Consider the following 14,690-nt stretch of genomic DNA (forward strand, 5'->3'; position numbering starts at 1 on the left):
AGCGACTCGATTTCTTATGTTCTGTAAGGGACACGTCTAACAACCATTTCAACGTGGTCTGTGTAGCAAGGAACTGCTGGCGACCTCACTGTCCGTTATTGAGGAAATGGTTAGTAGAATATGTTAGACACAGAAATCAAATATTATTATTGGTCATAATTAATGAACTCGTTGTATAGTGTCACATGAATAGATCTTCTAAGAGAAAAAACAAGGAACAGAATGAGTTCTCATCACAACGCCATTCATGTATGTTAAAAACAGACACAAACCATGTATCTTTTGAGGCTGTATACAGTGCATGAACTGGGACATACCTTAATTCAGAAGAGGGCGCATATGGTGGGAAGAAGAAAGGTGTGGAGGAACAAGTGGAAAATAAAAACAAAAAAGGGGCCTTGCTGACTGACGAGCCGAAGGGTACCAACATAACTTGTTCCCCAGGTCCAAAACAATCGCCCCAATCCCCCTTCCATCGCTTCCCATTGTTAACAGAACTAAGTGCAAGGGACTCAACGTGGCTGTCCAGAGCAGGGCTTTCCCCCACCGAGGACCTAGGTCCTCTTCCTCTTCCACCCACCTCGCCAAGCCCTGGATGCCTGAGCCCGGAGCTCTACTTTGACGGCACTTCTCAAACCCAACCAAACACACCCAGGCTTCAACCCCAGACGGGCTTGCTCTAATTATTTCTCTTAGGAAAGCCTTATCGGTCTCTAAGATTCAGTTTAAATGACTCTTCTCCAGGAGGCCTTTTCCGATTGCTGCCCTTGCCCAAAAGCTAGTCACCCCCCGTCTGCCGGGCACCTCACGTCCTAATTGCTTATTTGCGGCACTCAGCCCTCCTCCAGGGTTGGAGCTGTGCCGGGGGCGGTCTCTGGGTCCGCTGCCCCGCCAGCTAGGGTGGGCGGTCTGGGAATAACTGGACAGTTAAGTCAGTAGGTGCAGCCGCAGCCCCGCCAGCTTCCTCTCCTCGGCTTCCGCTCTCATTGGCTCAGCCTCCCCGCCCCCAGCCCGCCTCTGCCGGCTGCGGGAGGCAAAAGGCTCTGCGCACGCGCCGCGGGGTGGGGCGCCCTCAGTTGCGGGCGGACGGGGGGTTAAGGAGGGCGGCGGGGAGCGGGCGCAGAGGGGTGGCGGAGCTGCCGCGTAGCTGCTCGGCAGTTGCGTCCGGCCGCGTGTGCGCGGCGCCCGGGAGGGGGCGGGGCCGAGGCGGGCAAGGTGGCGGGCACCCGCCCCTGGCCCCGCCCCCGCAGCGCGCCCGCGCGCCTTGCCCCGCCCCCTCGCCGGGCCCGCCCCGCCCCCTCGCCGGGCTGCGCTCGTGCTCCAGCCACCCGCCAGCCTCACGTTCTGCTCCGGCGGCCGAAAGCGGGAGAAAGTCCTGCTGGTGGGCGGCCGCTGGGCTGAGCGCGTCCGGCATCCCGGGGCCGCTCCGGCCCTGGTGGCGAAGGTGCCCGGCGGTCCATGCATCCGCCGCCGCCGGCCGCCGCGATGGATTTCAGTCAGAACTGCCTGTTCGGCTACATGGAGGACCTGCAGGAGCTCACCATCATCGAGAGGCCGGTCCGCCGGAGCCTCAAGGTGCGCCCCGGGGAGAAGACCTGCCCTCAGGGCGTCCGGCCGCCTGCCTCGCGCGGCCCCGCGCCGGCCTTCGCCCCACCCCGCCACCCTCCCCTTCTCCGGGCGGCCGGGACCCTCTCAGTCAGACCGGCCCCTCTGTCCTCCTCCAGCCCCTGTCGCCCTAAGCCAGCTCCTCCCGGACCCTTCCTCAGAGCGGACTCGGTCCTCTCAGTCTGGACCCCCATCCCCAAGAGACGGGTCCCTGTAGCAGCCCTGACCGGGCGCCAGCCCCGCGGCCCTTGCCCCTCCTGAGGCGTCCGAATCCCCCCGTCCCACCCCCAGGAACGGCCGAGCCCCAGCCCTCGGGGCAGCCCCAGCGTCCTCAGTCGCGGGCCCCCTTCCTTCCTTCCGCCCCCCCCGCGGGAGCTGCCTCTCGAGGCCGCAGCCCACTTCTCCCCGGTCCTCTCCTGGGCTCCCCGACCCCTGGTCCGCTGACGACGCCCGGGTTCTGGCCCCAGGCCCACCCCTTGGTCCACACCGCTCCTACTCCTCCCCCCACCTCTCCCGGAGACACCACCCGTGTCCCATCCCCTCACCCTTAGCCCACCGAGTCAGATCAAGCTCCGGTCCCCTTGCCCTCGAGGCAGCCCGGCCTCCCCTCGCCTCCCAGCTAGCACCCTTTCTCAGTGTCGTCCTGGTTCCGGTCTTCAAAGCCCTCGCGATCCTCTGCCGCCATCCTGAGTCACCGCGCATCCTTTCCTCCCAGCCCCTCCAGGACTCTAGCTGGGACCCTGCTCCCCAACCCCCTTGAGGGAGTCAACCTTCACCTTGTTCCCCCCGCCCCCACTGGCTTCCCCACCCCGCAGAGTCATCTTCCTCCGGGAGGTTCCTGCCCTTAGCGCAGGCAAACCTAATTTACGGACCCCTTTTCTGACCATCGCTTAATAGCTGCTTTAGCTGGTCTAATTCCCACCTGCCGCAATCTCAAATCTCTGTTTTTCTTCCAGCCCCAGAGTTTATTTTCCTCCCTCCCCCACTCCAGATCTTGTCCTTTTCATGCCCACTCGTCTGCAGTCTTCATCCATCCCCCCTTTTAGCATTTCGTGGGTTGGAAACTGCTGGAGAAATAGCCTTGAGGTATTAGAGATAAAAAGTGTGTGTATTTATTAGTTTTATAACATGCGTATGAAATGGATTTCAGCCAAGGTTCTGAAGCCACGATGCGATTCTCAAGCTGCAGTCTAGAAGCTAGAAGAAGAAAAACAGAAAAAAACAATCCCCTCCCCAAACTCGCCCACCCAATTAGAGACCTCCGTGATTGATGTTGCCTGGTATCCTCAGCTCCTTGATTACTTTTCATTGTTAATGCTTAATTGTGAAACTTTTTCATTCTTTTATCCTCATAGAGGTTCACTGGGAGGTTGGGGGGCAAGACTGACCCAATGTTTGTGGTGCATAATGTGTATTTTACCCTTGACAGACACCAGAAGAAATAGAAAGATTGACAGTTGATGAAGACCTCAGTGACATTGAAAGGGCTGTTTATCTGCTCAGGTATTTCCTAATCATTCTGTAAAATTGCTCTTTTTTTTCCCCCTGTGGCAGCATCGATGAATGCTTTCTGAAATGTATGTTCCCGTTATGTTCAGATTTACTTAGCCACTTCAACAAAGTACTTTTGTGTGCATAGTACTTAACTGTATTATAAATTATATTTGGCTGTGGACTTACGAATTTGAGAACCCAAATAAAATACGTAATTTATAGAATGTTGCTTGGAGGAGGAAGAACAGATGGTTTGAGTTGAACCTCATCTTTTTTTGTTCTTTTCTGGCATTGGTTCTTCTCATGTAAGATTCAGTAAGTTTAGATGAGACTTGAGTACACAGTGATTAGTTTTAAGTTCATTGTAGAGTATGAACATTATATGGGATCTACTATATGGAAAAAAATCCACAAATGTGATAGTTACTTTTGCTGTTCAGGATGTCCTATTTGTATTACTTTTGCTATGCAAGCTTTATTATTTTGTCTGAGGGGTTTTAGAAACTTAGTTGGGCCTACTGTCGTTTAAATTTCAAACCATCTCACAGGCTCTACAGAATTGCTTAAGGCAAATGGTTACTGCAAATATTTACAAGATTTTTCTGAACTATTTAAAACATTGCCTTGTAGACTGAGCATCTTAAAAACTAATACAGTGAACATTAATGATGTTTAACGAATTGATGAAAATCCTTTAGAAACAGAAATTTCCTACAGCATTTTGTGCATATTTACGTAAAAATTTTTCATTAGTTTACACGACATTTTTTTCCCTTTTGGCAAATTAGTCTTCACTTTCTCTTTTTTTCAGAATCAGATTTTGAAAGCTGATGTTATTTACCTCCTAGGGTATTTGTTGTCTTGTTTCTTTAGCTCAGCGCCAGTTTCAGGTACTGGCAAGTCTCTTGTTCTCCTTTCTTGTTTATAGATCGTGTTTCCAGTCCCGTGTTATTCACTGAATGATCCTTTGAAAAAAAAATCCCTCTCCAGGTCTTCAATTTTCTTAATTACTTTTTTAGCCTACTAAAAGTGGCATCATGAGTTTCTGTTCTAACTTTAGTCAGAATATCAGCATATTTACCAGGTAGACCATTTCCTCTGATAATTGTATCATTTAGAAATGTTTCTGCATCTTAGACTTTATGTTGATGTAGTTTTTCCCCATCTTTGGGGTATCTGTGGTAGCATGCTCTCCTCATTTCTACCTATTTGCTTAAAAGAAAACTTCTGTTTGTATATGAATTCAACAGTATATGTTTTGGGTGTTTACTGAGAGAATAATTCAAGTTTTAATCTATTTTCATATTTTATTGTGTTATATTTAGAATACTTTATTCCTTAATAATTACCATGTTTATTATGGTGAACAGTAGTTGTCAACATTTACCTTTTTCCGCAGTTGTTTTACTCAAAGTAGGTAGAAAATTGAGAAAGTGTGGATAAATGTGTTTTAATCTACAACAGTAAGCTCCTGTTTATTCCTACTGAATTTTTTTCTTTAGTATAAAAACTGGCTTAGAATTAGGAAATGGAGAGTCTTGATCTATTTACTTGTGATAGAAGACACCATATTCTAGATATCAGTGATAAGATTTCTTTTTTAGGAAAGCTTATTTGTTTTCTATTTTGCTTTTATTGTTTGTTAGCAAACCAGGATGTCTGAGTTGTCTTTATTTCTCACACTCAACATAAGTTTCACTCAGTTCTGGAATTTACAAAGCCCTTATAGAGACAGATGGGCCCTCTTATTCTTAGACAAAAGAGTTTTAAAAGAGATCCAATATCTCCTTTAGTTTCCTGTGGCTCATCTAACTTGAAGGAGGTTTGCAAGGTGACTCAGAAGGAAAACACTAGTTTGGTTGTGTATGGGTTCTTCAACTGAGTTCTTCTTTTGTATCCCTACCATCTTCCCACCTCCTGGGGGAATGTGGGATTTCACTTTAGTTCAGCAGAGGGAGGGATGATGCCAGGAATGCCTGAAAGGGTCTTTCTTCCCTGGGATTCAGGGGAGGGGTCAGGATTGTTTCATAGAGATGTTCCAAACTTTGCCTCTGTTTAGGCCTTCTCATCTTCTCTCATGTACTGAGCCTGCTATTATAAATGCAATTTATTCATTTTTTAAAAATTTGTAATTTGATGAGTCTGTTTTTCCCCTCTGTCAGTGATTTTCAGGTTTATTTTTGAGCATTTTACCTTTTCCTCTACATTGAATAATACATCATGTGTAAAATAGTATATATATATTTGTTCTCTGCTTTTATGTGTCATTTGTTTCTTTAGTTCTTTTATTTTGTATATTAAAACTATTTGGGAGTATTATGTTAAAATTAGAATTCAAAGTCATATTTGTCTTTGTCCACCTTAGTGGAGGTTCCGATAGCATTTTTATTGACTCCAATATCTTAAAAAAAGCTTTATTTACAGAGTACTGTCATTGATAAGAAACAAATTATACTGTTCATTGTCTTACCCTGAAATATGACAGGTCAGTTATTAATAATATTTTCACAGTTAAGTTTAGAATATTACAGTCTTCAAAGATTTGACACAGATGAATTTGTGGTTTTTGCATGCATATGATACTGATATACCCATCTGTGGCATTTAGTACTGAAGCAAAACAACTTTCCTAATAGTCACAGCTTGTGTCTTAGTCAGAATCATATCACATCTTTTTCTTGTTCATTCTCTTCTTTGTGATTTGCATATATTTTTGGATTGTACTTAAAACATGTGAATGATTTTGTTATAGAAGAATCTTAAGTATGTGTACTGTGCTTTCATTAGGTAAATCTTTACTTGTCTATCTCTAGTTGCCTACCAGATCATGTAGACCCTGAAGCCAGGCATTCAGAATACTCCATAAGTGACTCTGTCTTAGCTGTGCAATGTGATATCCCACCAGTCCCTCACTTTTAAAACTAACTTTATTGAGATATACTTCATAGTTCATATAGTTTACCCATTTAAACTGTATTGTTAAGTAGGTTTTATTATATTCACAGAATTGTGCAACCATCACTGCAATCAATTTTAGAACATTTTTGTCATCCCCGAAAGAAACCTTGTACTATTAGCAGTTATTCCTCATTTCCCAACCCTCTCAGCCTTTGGGAACTACTATTCTGCTTTCCATCTCTGTGGATTTGCCTATTATGAACATTCCTAAACATGGAATCCTACAGTATGTGGCCTTTTGTGACTGGCTTCTTTCACTTAGCATAATGTTTTCAAGGTTCATCCATGTTGTAGCAGATATCAGTACTTTCTTCCTTTTTATTGCAGTGTAGTATTCTACTGCATGGATATAGCATTTTTGTTTAGCCATTCATCAGTTGATGGATACTGGGTTGTTTCCTCTTATTCTCAGCATGGAATCATGCTGGCCTTTTCACTGTTACTCAGCTTCACTGTATTTATCCTTAACTTTTGCTTTTCCCCATCCTGGAGTACTCTTTCATTATATCCCTACCCAACATATACCATCTCTGGGATCCAGTTGTAATCGTGCATCTTTCATAAAGTCTTCCCTAACTTCTTAAACCACCTGGATCCCAGGATTCTTTGAGCTTCTTTATCACTTAGTGGCGGCTTTCATCAATTGGCTGTGAATCATCGATTTATATTCCTGAATGATGTTTTCTTCAGTGGATTGTAGGTCCTGGAGGACAAGCTTTCAGAGGATAAGAGCAAACTTTCTTGTTGTTATTCTTTCTTGTTCTTTGGTGTGATATAAATATATACCTCTTATTTCTTAGATGGTTTTTAAGGGAATTCCCTTATGAATAAAGTTCACGATAAAGGCTAAAAAAATAAATATATGCTTAATGGAATAAAGGGTATCTAAGATGACTATACTGCCAGATGAATTATGCAACTTCTGATATTTTTGGTTTTGGGTATTATGGGTTATATCTTGTTCTACAATTTGTTATCTATGTGATAATAGTTATGGTTTTCAAGCCCTGTTTTTCATCCCTAAAGTGGAAATAATAATTCCTTTGCCCAGAGTGGTTGGAGCACCTGGCACTAATTTTCATCAGTGTCAACTCCCTTCTGTCTCCTTTTCCTTTTCCCTACTTCCTTGCTACTTAGGTGCTCTAGTTAAATTTAAAACTTTAAAAGAGGATAATGGTATTAATTTAGCCTTCCAATAATTGAACAAACAGACAAAGTGTACCAACTGAAGTTTGTGATAGATATCCATTAACTTCCTTTGCTAATAGTATTTATCAGAAATTAGAATCTTCACAAATCATAATTAAGCATTTTTAACTGAGTAATAGAAGGTCAGCCTGTTGATATATATATTTTTACCAAATATATATATATACCAAATGACCTTAAGTAATATTTGCTGATATGCATTAAAATGTGTTGACTGGTTAACGTACTGAGCCTAGCTTTTATGTTGCTTACTTTTAAAGTCATTTGTGACTTTAAAAATATTTTTTACTTTGTGCTGTGAGTTTTAAAGCATTTTTGTACTTTTCTTTTCAGGGACAGTCAGATAAAGGGCTTTACTTTTGTTTTCTTTTCTTTTTTTAAGACAGGATGTCACTATGTTTCCCAGGCTGGAGTGCAGTGGCTATTCACAGACACAGTCGTAGTGCTGTAACTCCTGGGCTAAAATGATCCTCCCACCTGAACTTTCTACAGCCTCTAATTCCTGGCTAAAATGATCCTCCCACCTCAACTTTCTGAATAGCTAGGACTACAGAAGGCACACACCCCTTCCATAGCCACTGCCCCTATCATAAAGTGCATCTTTCATTGGAACTTTTTTTTCCTTTCTCTTCCCATCTTTTAAAGAGTAAGTGCTCCCCCTAGTGATATGAAAGAGTGAGATTTCTGCAACTAAATCTGGAAATAAGAACTCTGGCGTACTTCTTCTTGGGTTCAGGGCTAGGATAGGGTAGCAATGAGACTGTGAGGAAGAACTCCAGTGATGAAAATTTTGCTACCCACCTAGCTCTGGATTGTTTTATCTTTCAAAATACCTATCTTATTTGCTATCCAAGAGTGGAAAGTTGTGTGAAAAACTCCTTTGAATGCCCTCATTTTTAAGACCTGTGTCCCCACATTTCTTTTACTTCCATTTATTGTCTTGATTTGTGTCTTTGATGCTTTCTGCCTTTCAGTATTGTTTTAGTGAGGCATGGTGTGTGTATTTGTGTGTGTGTGTGTGTGTGTGTGTGTGAGAGCGCATGAGAGAGATCATACTTGCGTGTGTGTGTGCATGTGTGTATGTGTATATAGGTGGTCTTGAGTCACTAGTATTGCTTGCCCACTTTTCTTTAGTGATATACAGGAGAGGACTTTTGCATTCTTCATAATTAAGATAGATAGTTGGTTAGTTAATACAAAAAATTGGCTAGAGTGGGAAATCATAAAATTATAGATGATACGTATTTTCAACGTTACATTTTAATGTAAACTATAAATATATTTTCATTTGCCAATCTTTCAATGTAGAGACATGATCTTTACTTTGAGTATGGGGCTGCTGATTAAAGTTTGAAATTCTCCTTCTTTCATAAATCAACCCATAATGTATTTACAGTATCAAGTTAAGTTTTCTTTAAAGTTGAACAGGAATTTAAATTTGCTTATTAAGCAGTTTGAAAGAATGGTCCTAGGTCTTTATGATTTTCTACTTGTCTTTTAAAACCTGTGTTCTTCCATACTTTAATAGCAATTTTCTTTGATAACTTATGTTTATTGAATTTAGTTTCTCTAAAACTTCTAACTTAATTTTTATAGAAATAAATATATTTATTAGTATTCAATTAAATTATGTAATTGTGTAATTGCAACAGCAAGTGAAATTTGAGATAAATTAGTTTGGGAACATACTTAGCTGACTGTTGATTACAACTCAGCTATTGAGAGTGGTAGTCTGTGGGCATTCCAGAGAGTAGCTTATTAGGGACCAGCTTTCAGCTTGCAGTTGCAAGGGAATAGAGAGAGTATTTATTGCTTAATCAGATCTTTGAACACTTTGTAACATCTCAAACACCTTTGTTTGAGAGAAATACATACCATCTCCTTTCCAAGTGTGCTCTGTGATGATCTTGCTTCATTCTTGATATTCCTCTCCTGTGTCTCTGTTGAATTTGTTCCCATGGTCTGGTTTGTTCTTTGTTTGCCTTTATACATTTAAAAAAATTAATGAATTTGGAATATCAGTTAAAGGAGTACTTTCATAAGCATATATTTTATTTTTTAAAGCGAACTTTGAATATATGCAGAAATGTGCACAAATCATAAAGTACAGCTTGTTAAGTTTTCACAAGTGAACACACCCATGTACCCAGTATCCAGATTAAGACATAGAACATTATCTATTGTGTTAGCTTAGTAGCTTCCTTTGGATTCCTGTCCCGGTGCCTCATACTTCCTGCAAAGGGTAGCCATTCTACTGACTTCTAACAGCATACATTGCTTTGCCTGATTTTGAACTTTACATAGTAGGAAGCACTCTATGTACCTTTTGTATGTAGCTTCTTTTATTCAACATTTAAAAAAGATTTATCCATATTGTTGCATGGAGCAACAGATTGTTCATTCTCATTGCTGTATACTATTCCATTATGTGAATATACCACAATTTGTGCATTCTACTGCTGATGAACACTTGGCTTAGTTTTCAGTTTTGAGCTTTTATGAATAATGCTGTTATAATCATGTACAAGTCTCTTGGTGAATACATGTATACATTTCTTTTAGGTATCATTATAGAAGTAGAATTGTTGGTCATAGCATATGCCTATGTCCAGCTTAAAAGAGATTGCTAAACAGTTTTCCAATGTGCTTTTGCCAGTGTATACTTCTGCTGGTAGTGTTTGCGTGGTCCTGGCCTATATTTTTTAGGAAATAAAAGTGACAAACTTTCTAGTACATAATTTCTATCATATCAATAATGGGCTTCCTAGTTAATAGCCTTCAGATGTTTCTGTTTCTCTGTGTATGACTTACATCATCTAACTTTTTTCTTTCCCTACAAGAAGAGTTCTATAAGTTTTTACATGGCTAGACTGTTGGTTGGAAGACTCTCAGTTATTAAGTTGTCTCTTAGGAGATGAGGCTTCTTGTGTGATTAGTTTTTCTTAGAAAAAGAGAAACAAAGTGGATATTGGAGTCCTTTACCTGTTTCTGAGTTCTATTCTCAGACTCTGTGCCTTTAATAATTCTAAGAGGTCCTCGTTAAAAAAAAAATTGCCCTCATTGTTATCTTCTGTGAAGATGATGTAAAAATGACTTGCCTTTCTACATGGAAATTGCAGGTATCTTCTTTTTATTTTTTAGGTTAGAAGGATCAGTGTTTAATATATTAAGAGCAGTATATAATGGATTCCAGCTGTATATCTTCTATTATTGCTAAGGCCAAATTACTGAAGTCTTTGGCAAACCTTGAATTCTCTGTTTTGGAAAAGTACTAGGTCTCTGAATATAAAGGGTTTGGAGATTGTTTCCCATCTCCATATCCTTGTCTTTTGTTATGAGAGCAACCATTTGAGGCATCTGTGTCTTTTTTCCTGCTTACCAAAGATTCGGAAAGGTTTCTCAGTGACATAGGTAGAAAGCAGAATGTCCTCATGGGATCTGTAGGAAAAGCTTAAAAATAAAAAGTAAAATATTTTCATCAATGTAAAAGTGACCTGCATAATGTCATTGAAAAGGTTTCTGAAGCGTAATAACGTAACATGATCTTAGAGAATTGAGCAAAGTTTTCATCTTGTAAGCATAGTGTTTTATTACTTTAAAAATGCCTATAAATTTCTATAATATAAAATAATATAATTTCACAATATAGAATAAAATATATTAAAATTAATCTATAAAATATCTGATATATAAAGCAATATAAATTAACTATATATATTTGAATAAAGAATGTATTATGTAACTACAATGCAATCATGTTATAACATGTACATTTTAAATGTATATGGGCGTGTGTCTGTGTATGTGTATGTGTATGTTTATGTTTATTTTCATGAGCAATTAACTAATACCAATGCTCCCTCTTGGGAAGTAGCTAAGTGAGACCCAGGGACAAAGGAAGATTGAGTTCTATCATAAATTATAATTAATTAGTTCCCAGTAAAAAGTGGGAGTTGTATTTCTTGGCTCCCAGTTTTGTAACATTGAATTGTGCAGTAGTTTCTTAGTATTTACAGTAAGAATTAAAGTGTTCACCATACCAAGTAGTAAAATTAATAGCTTTTTTTTTTTTGGATAGGGTCTTGCTCTGTCACCCAGGCTTGAGTGCAGTGGTGCAGTCATAGCTCACAATAACCTTGAACTTCTGGGTTTAAGTGTTCCTCCTGCCTCTGCCTTCTGAGTAGCTGAGACTACAGGCACTAGTCACCATGCCTGGCTAATTAATTTTTTTTTTTTTTTGGTAGAGATAGGGGTCTTGCTGTATTGCCCAGGCTTGTCTTGAACTCCTGACCTCAAGTGATCCACCTGCCTTAGCCGCCACAAGGTTCGGGGATTATAGGTGTGAGTCACCACACCTGTCTTCCTCCTCTTTTTTTTTTTTTGGAGACGGAATCTTGCTCTGTTGCCCAGGCTGGAGTGCAATGGCACACTCTCAGCTCATTGCAACCTTTGCCTTCCAGGTTCAAGTGATTCTCCTGTCTCAGCCTCCTAAATAGCTGGGATTACAAGTGCACGCCACCACACTTGGCTAATTTTTTTGTATTTTTAGTAGAGACGAAGTTTCACCATGTCAGTCAGGCTGTTTTTGAACTCCTCACCTTGTGATCCACCCGCCTTGGCCTCCCAAAGTGCTGGGATTACAGGTGTGAGCCACCGTGCCCAGCCGTCTTCCTTCTTAAAATTAGGATTACCTGAAGGGAATTAAAGCATTGTATAAGGTCTAATGATCTTTTGAATCTGTACATCTTTCAGTTTGATCTTTTGGGTATTATAGTGTCTTTCATTGACTTTGTTGGCTATCAGAAATGGAAAGCATAAAGTGTTTAGGCTTAGGTCTTCATAGTTGTCCCTTTTGGCTTATTCTTATATGATACTGGTATATGGTAATCATGTTAGTAATAATTGCAAAATCTGTTATACCATTAGAATGCAATTTTCCCTCCAATTAGAGATGTTAATAATGGAAAAGATTTGTAATACAACTAATAGTTGCTCTATAGTAAATCTTATGAATTTAGATTAACATATATAAAATGTCTGAGTACTTATGTGCTAGGCATCTCCTGGGGAATGAAGGTCATTATACTAGCAGAACTTGTATTCAGGGAGATATTCGAAGGAAACAAATACATTTTTCGTAAATTTCAGTAGAATAGAGGTTATCCCCAATTAACAGGTATTGAGAGTCAGTATGTTGTGTTGGAAATAGTTTAAGACAGACCCAGATTTATTCTAGGAGGCTGAGGCTCGCTCATTTGCTTACTGAAAGACCTTGGGTGGGTTGCTTATCTTCTCTGAGCCTAAGTCTTTTAATCTAAAATGCGAATAAATAGGTTGGGCACAGTGGCTCACTCCTGTAATCCCAGCAGTTTGAGAGATCAAGGCAGGAGCATCAATTGAGCCCAGGAATTCGAAACTAGTCTGGGCAATATAGCAAGACTCTGTCTCTACAAAAAAATTTAAAAAATTATCCAGGTGTGGTGGCTTGTGCCTGTTTTTCAGTTACTTGGGAGGCTGAGGTCTGAGGATCACTTGAACTCAGGAGTTTGAGGCTGCAGTGAGCCATGAGTGTGCCACTGAACTCCAGCCTGGGCAACAATGTGAGACCCTGTCTCAAACAAAAAATGAAATGGGATTAATAATGATACCTTCATTGCAGGATTGTTGAGAAGATTAGAGGAAATCTATGTATAGGGCACAGTGCTTTGTACAGAGTAGTGTTCAGTAAAGGATAGTTGTTGCTGCCCTTTTAAGTCATGTGTTTGCGATTCAGAACATAGTTTAGTTTGGATAGATAGGAAACATCCTATCTATCCAACAGAAGCTTGTTACAGAGTTTCCTCTCCAGATTAGTTTTCTAGATTGGGCACCAAATCTCCCACATCCATTTTTGGAAAATAACTTTATTGAAGTATAATTTAAATAAACTAAGTATATGGTTTGATGAGTTTTGACAAAAGGGTACACCTGTATAACTAGCACAAAATATAGAACATTTTCCTCACCCTACAAAAGCCACTAGTGTCTCTTTGCAGTTAACTCCACACCCTAATCCTGAGAAATCATTGATCTGCTTTTTGTCATTGTGGAATAATTTTGCCTCTTCTGGAATCTAGATGTTTTTCTGTCTTTTGGATAAATAAGATATATGTTTTTATATCTCTTGAATAAATGCCTAAGAATGGAATGTTGGGTCATATGGCGACTATATATTTTTTCATTTTTTGCAGCTTTTTGAGGTATAATTGACATCCAGTAAATCACACATATTTAAACCATGTAATTTAATAATTTTTGACATACATATACACAATTCAGATATTGAACATATCCATCACTCCCAAAAGCTACTTGTGTCCTTAGATTATCTATTTCTTTCTCCCATGAGCCCCTTCCCTTCCAGGCAACAACTAATCTGCTTTCTGTCACTATAAATTAGTTTGCAGTTTTTAGAATTTTATAGAAATAGATCATACAGTCTACTCTTTTGCCTATCTTCTCTCAATCTAATTATTTTGTAGTTCCTCCTTGATGTTGCTTTTATCATTAGTTTACTGCTTTTTATTATTGATGATTATTACATTTAATGGGTATAACACATCTTGTTTATCCATTCATCAGTTGAACATTTGGGTAATTTTCAGTTTTGGACTGTTATAAACTTAGTGGTTATACACATTCATTTTTAAATCTTTATGTAGACATGTACTTTCCTTCCTCTCTGGTAAACATCGAATGACTGGACCATCTAGTAAATGTTTGTTTATATCTTTAAAAAACTGCTAAACTGTTTCTAAGGTGATTGTACCATTTTATATTTCCACCAGCAGTATATAAGAGTTTGAGTTGCTCCTTATGCTCTATAACACTTGATATAATCAATATTTTTAATTTTAAGTCATTCTAGTAGTGTGTAGTGATATTTCATTGTGTTTAGAATTTGTTCTATTGATTACAGAGAGTATTGAAGTCTCTCTGTAATTGTAATTGTAGGTTTGTCTATTCCTCCTTTCAAATATGTAATTTTTTTACTAGTAGTTTATGTATTTTGAAACTGTGTGGTGAAGTGCACATGCAATTTGGATTATTATGTTTTCTTGAATTGACCCCCTTGTCATTATGTAATGTTCATCCTTTGAAATATACTTTGTTAGCCCAGGTATGGTGGCTCATGCCTGTAATCCCAGCACTTTGGGAGGCTGAGGTGGGTGGATCATGAGGTCAGGAGTTTGAGACCAGCCTGGCCAACATGGTGAAAACCTGTCTCTACTAAAAATACAAAAATTAGCTGGGTGTGGTGGCGGGTGCCCGTAATCTTGGCTACTCAGGAGGCTGAGTTGGGAGAATTGCTTGAACCTGGGAGGCAGAGGTTGCAGTGAGCCAAGATAGTACCACTGCACTACTCCAGCCTGGGTGACAGAGCA

The 14,690-nt window shown here is 40.1% G+C and overlaps 1 protein-coding gene across 15 annotated transcripts in view; it reads left to right on the forward strand.

The window, feature by feature from the left end:
- The first annotated feature begins 1,282 nt into the window (after positions 1-1,282).
- The window catches only part of PPP4R4 (protein phosphatase 4 regulatory subunit 4), a 116,989-nt gene continuing 103,581 nt past the window's right edge, over positions 1,283-14,690 (forward strand). For all 15 annotated transcript variants that reach the window (XR_013521499.1, XR_013521500.1, XR_004730113.3 and 12 more), the window contains exons 1-2: positions 1,283-1,575; positions 3,035-3,108. Coding sequence is in view for 7 of the 15 variants with exons in the window: in XM_035261365.3 (XP_035117256.1) it covers positions 1,459-1,575; positions 3,035-3,108 (191 nt within the window). In the remaining 8 variants the exon portion in view is untranslated. The remainder of the gene's footprint in view (positions 1,576-3,034; positions 3,109-14,690) is intronic.

This window comes from Callithrix jacchus, chromosome 8 (assembly GCF_049354715.1).
Source record: "Callithrix jacchus isolate 240 chromosome 8, calJac240_pri, whole genome shotgun sequence".
NCBI classification, from domain to species: Eukaryota; Metazoa; Chordata; class Mammalia; order Primates; family Cebidae; genus Callithrix; species Callithrix jacchus.